The 12980-nt window shown below is 37.7% G+C and overlaps 1 protein-coding gene across 2 annotated transcripts in view; it reads left to right on the top strand.

The window, feature by feature from the left end:
* Positions 1-9972: 9972 nt before the first annotated feature.
* Positions 9973-12980, top strand: part of LOC308080436 (transmembrane protein 131-like) — a 44257-nt gene continuing 41249 nt past the window's right edge. For both annotated transcript variants that reach the window (XM_080422319.1, XM_080422318.1), the window contains exons 1-2: positions 9973-10131; positions 12855-12916. In XM_080422319.1, the coding sequence (XP_080278445.1) occupies positions 10026-10131; positions 12855-12916 (168 nt within the window). In that variant the 5' untranslated portion in view covers positions 9973-10025. The remainder of the gene's footprint in view (positions 10132-12854; positions 12917-12980) is intronic.

Below are 12980 nucleotides of genomic sequence, written 5' to 3'. Positions count from 1 at the left end.
GTTCCCTGAACCACTGTGCAATGCTTGGTCTATCCGGCCTCTTCCAGGTCAATGCAATTACTCTTTTAGCTTGTAAAAGACAAATATCTATGAATATTCTCTCACTGCGCTTTATTACATTTACATTACATTACAGTCATTTAGCAGACGCTAAATGACTGTAATGTAATGTAAATGTAATAAATGCGCTTTATTCTTTGTCCAACTGGATAGAGGCCTAGCAGAAAGAACTTAGGTTATTGTACAATGTTAATTAAAAGTATCCTTTGTATTTCCTGCCCAATCTCCCTCCAAAAGTCCATCAATCTTGGGCATGACCATAAACAGTGGAACAATGTGCCTCTATCTTCACCGCATCTGGTGCATAAGTCCGGAATATTGTTATTAAACTTATTAAGCTTCACAGGTGTGATGTACACTCTCATAAGCCAATTGTATTGAAGAAGTTTTAGGCGTGTATTCCCAGTCTGGGATTGAGCCAGTTTACAAGCTGTACTCCATTGCTCCACTGTTAGGTCCTCCTGTAAATCTGCTCTCCAGGAATTAAGCCTATACTCAGAGGATTCCGGAGAAAATGACATTAACAGGTCATAACATTCTGATATTATTCCCCTTCTGAATGGATTTTTAACCAAAACTCTCTCCAACACAGCTGTCCCACGTTGGTCTGCTCTAATCAGAGGCTGAGTAATAGGTGCACCAGGTGTTTATTCTCACATCACACCATGCACACTCTCTGTGTGCCCTGTGTCAAACCGGTTTTCAGTGAATGAATGCTCATCTGAAACCAGATTTTGGTTGTAAAAGAGATATACTGAGTGGAAGAAACCACCAGGGTTGTCATGGTTAAGCTTTGAAAAACACCACCATTAACCACACAAAACTAAAAAACACGATTTATTTTAGTGGAGAGAGTGTCTTAAAGCTTTCAACTACCAATGTCTAAAAGGCCAATCAGCTAGTAGGACACCATGTGTTCAGGTGGTCTAAAGATGCTTGGGACACCTAACCACCAGTCAACACTGACTGTGATATTAAAACTATCCTTGTGAATCAAAGGGATTATTGTAGAACCATCTACATATATGTAGAACCACCATATATTGAGGCGCAATTGTGGTTCAGAATGAACATATCCAACCATATAAAAGGTATAGGTTTCATTTCTTACATTACATTGTCAATATTACAAGCAACAAAATAGATAGCCTTCTAGTGCTGTGATGAGAGGAAAAGCATTTCAAATATTTATGTGGGCTAAGGAAAGATTTATACATATAACTAAAACTTATGAATATCAAATTGTCCATATCAGTGGGACAGCTAGGAGGAAGGGTGTGGTCGCAAAGTCAAATGCAGCATGTAGCCTATTTTATATTTATGATTGTTCATCTGTCTTTCTTTGTATAATCATGTTTTATATGACATTAATGAGAAATAAATGTATATCCATACACAGTTTTCTGTGCATTTCCTTGGACGTGCTTTTAAATATTCAACTCACAACCTTTATCTGAACTGGAGCAGTATTGTTCAAACAATTTTAGTCCTATAATTAGCTTGCACAGCTTTAACTCAAATCCTTTTCGCTCAGATTATGCAGGCTAAATTTAGATCTCCAAGTCTGTGACACCTGTTGATCTCCAAGCTTTAAGTGTATGATTCTTGCAGTCCGATTTAACACATAGCCTACCACATGTCATACTCATATGACATGTTTAGTTTAAAAGAAAAGGAAAAACGAATCTTGATAGAGACCTGATTTAAGTAAACATTTTAAATGGTAAAAATAGGGGTAGGGCCAGATAAGCATAGGCTTCATTCCTATCCCTTTTCGAACAATTACTGTTATTTTATTGGAATTGTGATTATTATTATTATTATTATTATTATTATTATTGTGCATTATTATTTTGTGTTTTGCTTTAGATTTTGATGTTTTTAATGCAATATTATTATAATAGTATTAATAGTATTATTTTTGTATTTTATTTTGTCTTTCTAATAAACATTCATTCATTCATTCATACACTGTTTAAAATGTGATTCAGCCTACCTTAACGTTGTTGACGAGGCCATGCTGGTCTGATGCAACAGTAGCCGTGACCCTCCCTATCGAATTGTCACGTTGAAAGGTGAATTCATCTCAACATATTAGTCAGTTCCAACCTCGATCCCCGTGCGTATATCAAAGTAAGTTCACTTAAAGAGAGACGGAGAAATCACATCCTTATCGATATCCAAAAATGTGTCATTTTAACTGTTATTGGTATCGTTTAAGTTGCACTTCAGCACCACCGTTGGCTGGACAGCTCCGCTCTTGACGCATGCCTGATCTGTCACCAGAAGGTACAAAGGGTGGGGGGAGGGAGGCCTGGCCGAGAGCCTATCACCAGTGGTGGAAAAAGTACTCAATTTTTTTTTACTCAAGTAAAAGTATCAATACTGCAATGTACAAATATTAATATATAATATAACATATAATATATATAAATTCAGAATTTGCTTGAGTAAAAGTGCACACACAAGTTATACGTATCAAAATGTACTTAAAGTACCAAAAGTAGAAAGTACTCATTATGCAGAATGTCCCATTTCGCAAGTTTTCAAACGTAAATGTATACAAATCTTTTGAAAATAGCAGATCTACAAGCTCACAATGCATCGCATTGCGAGGCATTGTGAGATTGTAGATCTGCTATTTTCAAATGGCCGAAATATATTTTGGGCTGAAGTGGTTAATGTGTGTTTTGTAATAATCAAAATCTACAAAGTAACTAGTAAATAAAGTTGTCAAATAATTGTAGTGGAGTAAAAGTGCAATATTTGCCTCTGAGATGTAGTGGAGTAGAAGTAAAAGTATAGAAATTTGGAAAAACTCCAGTAAAGCAAAAATAGCTCAAACTTGTACTTAAGTACAGTACTTGACTAAATGTACTTAGTTACTTTCCACCACTGGAGTCTATCACAGCAAACATACTAGGTGTTCATTTAGCTCCAAGAGTGTAACTGGAACTTGTACTTTTGGAGCAGAAAGAGCATGTTGCAGTGGAAAGGACTGACATCATGGCACATGTTGTTTGGGGAAGGAGTCTCTAGGCTATAGGACAAGTTTAAACCCAGATCTAGATTTGATCTATACTTGCTAGATACATTTCTCTGGGAAAGCAATTTTTTTTTTTGTGTTGATTGAAGTCATGATTTTACTAGAACTGATTTCCCAAAGGAAGTCTACTGCATGGTGCCACTTTTAAATAGAAATGCATTTGTGTATGGTTCACGACCTAATGTACTACTAAAGGCCACTTAGGCCAGTGGACATAAGTACAAACTGACTACAGAGGTAGGGCCTTGACACCATGCACCCTCACCACTCTCACCAAAGCTTTTTGGTGGCTGGCTGGAATGGATGATAAAAATAACAGCCACCACCAACCACCAATGGCAGAAAATATGAGGGAAATCCTCCTGGCAACCTGCAGGCTGTGGCTCAGGAGAAGAGGATAATCTTAGATCAAGTTCTGGTGTATCCCTAAGCTCTGCTAATGCCACTGCTGGCTGTCTGCCTCAGCTAACTGCAAGCATTGTGCTTGTCAGGTTGACAGTTCAGAAACTACCAGTGACATCATCGGTAGGCAGGTATGGTCATTTCAAACAATCTTTCTAACTTAAAATCAATATGTTTTTATTAATGCAAGAACAATGGCTTCTATTGCATGCTAACTATCCAGTTACAGAAAGGATGTTGTTTCTATTAGCTTGGAATCCCAATTGATGATGTCACTGGTAGGCAGGTGTCTCAGCCCTCCTCTGAGACACAGAGTGAGTGTCTTATAATGAGCATTAGGGCGTGAGGACCAATTATACGAAGATAGGTTGAAAATGGGTGAAGTGGTCCTTTAAGTTCAACAACATTTTCTTCCTCCACATCATAAAACCGGCACACACATCTCTAATAGACATCTGTCATGCCTTTCCGGTGACCTGAGATGGCAAGGCAGTGAAGACCTGATAGGATTGCCACATTTTGGGTGTCATCCTTCCCCTTGAATGTCTCGTTTAGCTCCTTGGAGATGATGTGAATAAAAGTAAAGAACACCCTCCTTCTGGGTCAAAAGGTTGGCTGCATGGCATTTTCAGATACGTGTTGTGCATGACTCGTGCCAGGTCAGTATGCCTAGTTATATAACCTTAGTTAGATTGTTAGTTATCAAGTATGACACACAATACAATGCATACCTGTCAATCGGTGCCATTATTATGCAAAGACGTTGTCTGCTAAAAGTCTCCTATAGCTAGCACCCATACTGTACAATCTCAGCATGTAATTATGGCCTGTGTCAAGTGAAGTTAAGTTAAAGTAACATCATTATTGTGTATAGGCCTGAAGGGAATCTCTAAACGAAGAACGAATGAATAACACGCTGAAATATGAAGAAATTACTCTAACTTCTGATTCCTTAGGTCTGTCAGGAGAGATTAGTCACTACAAATGAGATTGGAACTAATCTTCTGGTTGGGGGAGATGTGCAGCCATGATGATCATAACATACTTAAAGAAGTTTAATCTAAATGAATTGTTAATGGCAAAACAACTTGTTGTATGGCCTATGTACGTAGTTGTTTGTCAGTAATCCTGTAATGCGTTTGTTTTCTGAACAAGCAAGAAGTACAGACTTGCCTGAAACATAAACGTAAAGGACAATAACATCTCAGTTATAAAACAGTGGTAGCTATATTTCATTTAGATTTAAATGCTGGTCTGCTGCATGGGAAATCACACTGGGAATCCCCCCTTGCTAAGAGAGATAGGCTTCTGGGCATCAGGCAGGAATACTCTGTACATATGCATGAAATGGGAGCTATAGTATTTGGTGTGTGGCCTTTTTTACTCTAATGTAACAGTGCAGTGTTCTTCTATTATATAAAGCAACCACTGTCTTGGACATTGCATGTCTTTTCTTATGGCAGCTTCATTACACCATAATTTAAAGCACCAGTCTTTTACTACTTTCACCAGGGATATGGAACCGATAAAAAAATCTCATGCATACAGTTTGAGAATTGTAGCAACAACAACAATAAAGCACTGTCAGTTTTTTCAAGCCATGTTCTTTAAAAACCGGTCTCCAACCTCACTATGAGCCTTTCCTAGTGAAAGCAACCTCTTGTTTGGCTTGTTTCCCTAAGCGTAGCACTCATTTGGTTATGTTATGTTGTGGTTGAGCCCAGGCGCCCTCATAATTGGCCACCTCCTTTGAATTCACCCTGCTGACACCTGAGGCTCCCAGCAGGTGCACTGGTGGTGCATGTTGTCCACTAATTCTATTATGTGTGGGAAGACAGAGGAACACAGTGGGCCCCAGTTGTAATCATCTCACCTCAGCCTACTCAATTACTAATCCTCTGTGACATAGTTTTCACCCCTTTGTCTGCAATGAAATGATCAATTATATAAGTGGGTAAAATAATATTTGCAAACAATTGTCAGTGTGTACTTTAAATGGCACCAGCTGTACCAGATGGGTGGGGTTTGTTGGGTAAGTTCAGTCTCTCAAAGTAGTTGAGTTGAATAAAGCCAAATACAATTATTCATAAATGCTTTTTACCAAGGTATGTGACTCACATAGGGTTTCAGAATCATATTATTTAATTCCTTATTTAATACCTGCTTTTAATAATAATGCTTTAAATAAAGTAAAGCATACACACAAGGCTCAAAGATAGAAAATGCAAAACCTTATTGAAACCTCCAGCAAACACTCAGCTCTGTTGAAAAACCGAGTCACCTGACTGACAAACACTGTGACAGCAATGCAGAAACAGCACACAGGGCTCGCCTTAAGATAGTCTCAGTAGGCCGTGCTTCTATCATCACCAGTCTAATCAATTCCCAGTGCTGCTGACGTGCTAACAAACCGGTGTCACAGCACATCTACCACCCCTAACAATTAAATTCATTAGAACCATCATGTTCTTCCCCTTTGGAATATTGATAACAAGTCAAGTCACTGGCAATGTTTACCATCACCAGCACAGAGATGGGGCAAAAGGCTGGTGAAAAGTTGGAAAGGATGTTTCTAACTGTCATGGGTTGAACAGGGGCCTAATTTAAAGCAGTGGTTCTCAAACATTTTCATGTCAAGGAACCCCAAATTGATATGTATTTGGCCATGAACCCCCATTTGAAAAGATTTTGTGCCAGCAACTCCTCATTTTGCTGGAGAGCCCCTGGAACCCCCTCAATGACCTCTGGGGGTCCCTGGACCCCACTTTTGGAACCAGTGATTTAAAGATCTGTCAGTGAAAGCATCTCACTGCCACTAATGCTGGAGCATAGTGTGTGGATGTTAGGTGCAAGCATAATGGAAAGTAGACAAACTGCTTGAACTCCTTTGTCTCCATCTTGACACTTCTTCCCTGTATGTGACAATAAAGCCTCAAGTCTCCGCCCAGATATGATGATCATACACAGGGCAAGTGAGAGTTTAAATTAGCAACAGTTGAACCTGCCATGACCTTCTGTTCAAGACTTGACAGATTTATAGGGTCCTCCTGTACTCTGCATGGTTCTAATCATGATCATCATAGTATGCTCTTATTACCATATATGGATAAAATGTAACTAGGGGAAGGAAAGATTTCTCAATCGGTCTAGACTTTGTTCTGTTTCTGCAAGTGAACAAAATAAACTCCTCTTTAAAGAAATAATGTGCCACTGCAAGTAGCAGAGGTTGTGCATTTTAAACCTAAAACATATTAGTGTGGATATAGTCTGAATAGAGGAAATGTGGGATCCTTAAAGAGTCCATAGTTGATTGTCTGACCTCGTTGGGGATCTATTGTCATGGGGACCTCAATTCCAAGTACTACTTACTGTACATCTCCTGTAAGTGGCACAATTTGAAACTCAAGACCAATCAAATGTCTGTCTGCATTCCCACTGGAACTTTCGGTAACACTTTTGTATTTTCTCACATAAGAACCCTATTTATTAAGTGTTATTAAGGGAGAATAACTAGTATCAGGTACTAACACTTTATAAGCCCCATATTGAGGAAAACATACAGTAGGCTATCAAGATTATATAATTATTGTACTTTCAATACTATCAATTTTACTATCAATAAGCATTTAGTTTAGGTTATTGAGGGAAAACTCTTAGTTAATGGCCTGGTAGTTGTAGAATATGGTCATGCAGATTAGGGCATTACTTTGTGCTTTATAATGACTAATAACAGCCAATATGCTACAAATATGCACGCTAATAAGCAACTAATTAATAGGATTGAGGAATAGGCCTACCTTAATAAAAAAGTGTCACTTAACTTTCTCTTTACATTTTATGAGGACAACATCTTTCCTTTGTTTAGGAAATGTGGGCAACAGGGAGAAATACAGGGATGTAGGTACTTTCATTGTTCTGCTACCATTACTGCCAAGCCAAGCCATAGTGCTTTCTTGGGTTCAATCCTTTTAGCATTGTATTTGTTTTAACTGTACTTTCTGTGCTTTTTTTTGCAAACTGTTAATATCAAAACAACTGTACATTCCCGTTTTGTTCTGCTGCCCTCTTGTGTTCAACCAGAGACATGCGTTATTAGACACTCAATCCACACTCGTGTGGAGCCAGCCTGCGTACAAGGTTTGTTTAGTAGGCTGATAGGCTACCTGTAAAACATCTTGCCAAACTTGGTTGGGGTTGGAGAGGTGACTAAACAAAGTGTACTGTCACAGTACTGTCTGGCTCACGACAGCCAGGCTTTTGCCAAGTTGACTCAGCACCAGTGGTGTAAAAAGTACTCACATTTTACTTAGGTAAAAGTATCAATACTGCAATGTAGAAATACTGAAGTTACAAGTAAAAGTCCGGAATTCAAAATGTACTTGAGTAAAAGTACAAAAGTATTGGTATCAACATGTACTTACATTTTTCAGTATGTCCCATTTCACAAGTTTTCAAATGTATAACATCTTTTGAAAATAGCAGATCTAAAAGCTCGCATTGTGAACTTATAGATAGGCTATTTTCAAATGGATGAAATGTATAGGGCTTAAGTGGATAATGTACGCTTTGTAATTATAATCAAAATCTACAAAGTAACTAGTAGCCTAACTAAAATGTTAAAATAATTGTATGGTAGTAATATATAATATTTGCCTCTGAGATGTAGTGGAGTAGAAGTAAAAGTACTGAAAATTGGAAATACTCCAGTACAGTAAAAAAAAAAAAGGTGATAAATGTTTGATCTCAGGCAATAATATATTCTGAATACAGACAGTACACAGTAGGCTAATTCATTCTATACAGTGAAGTCTCCATTGGGGAATACAATGGCAACTGTGTTTAAAAACATGCAAGTTCACGACAGAGAAAGAACAGTTACAAGTTTGGAGCATGAGAAAGTCCATTCTGGATTGGTATGGGTCAAAGTTTGAGTGTTAATTCTAAAGTCAAGAGAGGAATACTGTAATCTAGTATACAGTGGAGCCCTACTGCTGGTATTCTAGGGTTCATTTATCAATGTGTTAACTGCATTATGTACACTGTGAGTTAAATTAACTGGTGAATACAGGTGATATCAGGGACCCCGGAAACCAGGGATCTCTGAGAACCAATCTAGCATTATCAAAATGTACTCATCATATTTACTGTCATTTTTTACATATTTAATCTTATAATTTAATCTATCATACTTACTCTCATTATTTATCATATTCACTGTTATTTATCATACTTAGGCTACTCCTATTATTTACTTTATCATATAGACTCTATAGTTATTTACACCGTCATCTCATTATTGACTATTACTCTCATTAATGACAATGACTCTACCATTATTTGCTGTCATTATTCAGCTACTCTATTATATTAAAATGTAATGCTCGTCTCATTATTGACTCGTATCCCATTTACTCTCATTATTGGCTCTATGTTCTACCCCACCAGACCAGTCGAGGTTGAAATTACATAAAAAAATGTGTTCTGAAAGTAACATTGTGGCCACCTCATTATTGACTCATATTTACTTTAATTAATGATAACGACTCTACCCATTATTTGCTGTCACTATTCAGCTACTCTATTATATCTAACTGAAATACTCTCATTATTGACTCGTAGCCCATTTACTCTAATTTTTGGCTCTATTTCCTACCCCCCCCCCCCCCCCCCCACACACACACACACACACACACACACACACACACACACACCAGACCAGACCAGTCAAGGTTGACATGACATTAAAATAAGTGTTCTTCTGAAACATTGGCCATGGCCCCCTGCTCTGCTGGGACAGCGCGTCCACGTGAGCCTACTATGTCACAACTGTTGTCCGTCCCCCATTGACCCCCACCAGTGGTGTAAAGTAACTAAGTACATCTACTCAAGTACTATATTTAAGAATAACAATTTTGAGGTATTTTTTTTAACTTCACTGGAGTATTTCCCAATTTTGAGCACTTTTACTTCTACTCCACTTCATCTCAAAGGCAAATATTATACTTTTTTTTTTACTCCACAACAATTATTTGAAAACGTATTACTTTGTAGATTTGTATTATTATTACAAAACATTAAACACTTCAGCCCTATATACATTTTGGACATTTGAAATTAAGCTCACAACGAAAAACAAATGAAAATAAGCTCACATGCGGATGGTTGTGAGCTTGTAGATCTGCTATTTTCAAAAGAATTGTACCTTTTACATTTGAAAACTTGAAGGCTATAATAAAAAAAATACTTTTGTACTTTTACTCAAGTAAATGTTTTAATACCAGACTTTTACTTGTAAAAGTATTGATACTTTTACTTATGTAAAAAAAGAGTACTTTTCCCACCACTGCCCCCCCCCTCTCCCCCCACACACAACGAGAGACAACTCGTCTTGTCATGTTTGAGGAAACACGCTTCTGCTGCTGAGCGCTCACACACACACACACACACACACGGAGGCAGTCCTAAACACAGCAGTTCAGTTTGTCAGTCAGAAAGAAGAAGCCAGCCAGGGGAGAATATGGCGCACAGACCAGAGTTTTTAACGTCGAGAAAAACATGTCTTTTCGTCCTCGCACGGATTTTATTCGTCGCTCTCTTCCACGTGGCGCAGGCGAACAAGAAAGGTGCGTTGTTGCTGTCGTTTTGCTTTGTTTCGTTTGTCTGTGGTTCTAATTTTTGACTGTAAAGAGAAAGTGTAAAAACTCCAGAGGGAAGGAGCAGTAGCCAAACTGCCAGCCAGCGTGTCTAGTAGGGTTGCCATGTCCGCTTATTGTAAGCGACTTTGTGCTTGTTTTTCTGTAAAGTTTGCTTGTAGTTGTAATTATTGGTTTAGTTGCGGGTTGCGTTTTTTTTGGGCTTGTTTCTAATGTTCTTTAAACCAGTGTTTCTCAAACATGTTCAAGGACCCCCAGATTCATATTTATTTGTCTGCGCTCTGCGGACCCCCATATGAAAATATTTTATGCCACGGGACGGGAGTGGGATAGATTTGTGTTGTCAAAAATATTCCACATTTTCTTTTAAATAGCAGATCTATAAGCTCAGCTTGTAGATCTGCTATTTTCAATTAGCCAATGTATTATGATTAAAGGGGCGAAGGGCTCGCTTCTTTTGGGCTTGTTTTCATAGACCTGGTTGCTTGTTTGTCTCGCTAAACCTGGCAACACTGGTGTCTAGTCATGGAGCCTTTTAAACACAGGCAGCTATAGGAAGTTAGCCTCCTAACAAGTGGTTTTTAGTCTGTTAGTTGTTGTTTTTTCGTCTTGTTTGTTTGTGTCTTCTTTTAAACGGCTTTTGGGTCGTTGTTGTTGTGGCTCGAGTTTTTACGGCGAAATGTTTCAAACTGTCCAAAGTTTTTTTTTCTAAACCAGGACGCCCTCCCTTATCTAGTAGCGACACGAAGTTAGCCTCAGAGCTAGCGAGAAGTTTTAGTGCAAGTTAGTTCCCACATACTACATCACAACCACCAGTGGTGGAAAGAAGTTCTATATATTTTTTTACTTAAGTAAAAGTATCAATACTGCAGTGTAGAAATACTCTTGTTACAAGTAAAAGTCCAGAATTCAAAATGTACTTGAGTAAAGGTACAGAAGTATTGCTTATCAAAATATACTTAAGTGCCAAAAGTAAAAGTAGTCATTATGTAGACTGTCCCATTTCACACGTTTTCAAAATGTATACAAATCTTTTGAAAATAGCAGAAGTAGAAGTCTAGTTCCTACACAACCACCTTAATTTATTCTCTGCGACCCGAAAAGTTAAGACATTTAACTCAGTTACACTGTAAATAGTTCCAATTTAGTTTCACATGTACCCGCTCAGAGTTACAAATGGATACATTAGTACAAGATTGTTACTTTGTAGTTATTTTTGGCAAGCAGCACCACCCATCACCACAAATAAAGCATAGCCATGGAGACAGACATGTTTTGATTCTCAAGGAAGGTGACTGATCAGCTCTATGGAGACAACAGAAACAAATGCTTTATTTGCTTGTGTTTGTAGGCATTGAAGTACAACATACCTATATGTATAGTTTTTATGATTATTGATAGCCTTTGCATGTCTATGATATGAAAATGTCAAAATCAATAAAGTACATAGTCTTGATCCAAGGCTAGATTATTGATATGATTATTATTATTATTTTTAATGAAGTTAATAAAGTTCCACATGGCATATTTTCAAACTGCCACACAAATCCAAGCTCTTTGTGAATGTTATGTGAATTGAAACTGAAATTACGTTCAGAAACAAGCAAAAACATGTATGCTGTTGTCACACACACACTTTGTAGCAGCTAACTAAGCCTGGTTGGATGTCTCATGAGAATAAAATTCAATGTTACCTGGAGAATAATTCTTAAGTCGACATCATTGTACACCTAGCTTAGATGACTTTACTAGTTGCTTTAAAGTTAACAAGAATAAAATGCAATGTTACCTGGAGAATAGAGTTAAGTCAACATCACTAGCTTATATATATTCACATACCTTAGATGACTTTAAGCCAACTTGTCTTACAGGTAATACTGCACTATAAAAACAAAACCGTTTCGTTATAGAGAAGGGTGTGTGATTTTTAAGGGCAACAAGGCTAGGCTCCAGTCCGTGTTACAGTGAGACAAACTGGGTATGAAAATGTAACGGACAGATGGTTACAATACTGTTGTGAAGAACCACACTTCCTCTTTGAAAGAAACAGCATGAGCTTGCTTCCACTATTCCTTGAAAGCAATTAGAGCAACGTTGTCATGCATGTTTAAGCAGTGTTATAATATGCTTAGGGCCACTAATGTTAGGATGGTCATTTTGAGTGTGTGTCTGTGTGTTTATACGTTCGAGCCTGACTGATATATCGGTCATTATTTGACTTTTTTTTTACAACATCGGTATCGGCAGTAGTTAAGCAGACGATGTGTCCCAATTTTTAACCACTTTCAACCGTTCCGTCCCTATATTTTCTTGGTGAAAATGTTCAAACGTTTACAAAAATAGCAGATCTACGCGTATATTGGCTATTCTTTTTTTCGTGATAAAGGGCTTAAGGGTTTAAATAAAATGATAGTTAAATGTTCTCTTTTTAAATTAAAAACTTTAATCAAATCTAAATTTTTCAAATTGATTAGAAAATGTTGCAACTTTTGACAGAATATCGGCCAAAACGGTAATTGGTGGTCTAGGACTCTCCAAAATCGGGATCAGCATCTGACTCAACATTTTGCCATCAGTCGGGCTCTAATATATATATATAATGTATATATGTATACTGTTTATGCACTTATCCATGTATACTGTATACTAACTAATTCCACAAAAATTGACTGCTGACAATTCTCTCTCCACAGCTTTTATTCAGACAGACACAATCTTAGAGGTGTTTCACTTTGGAGATGAAGGCCTCTTGCAGGTAAGATGAGAGTCCCATATCCTGCCTCCTGGTTAGTCTGGCTGATAAACCATGGGTGGGTGTA

This window comes from Gymnoscopelus braueri, assembly GCF_963280865.1.
Source record: "Gymnoscopelus braueri genome assembly, chromosome: 24".
NCBI classification, from domain to species: Eukaryota; Metazoa; Chordata; class Actinopteri; order Myctophiformes; family Myctophidae; genus Gymnoscopelus; species Gymnoscopelus braueri.
Note: the sequence above shows the minus strand (reverse complement) of the source record. Positions and strands in the feature narration are given on the sequence as shown.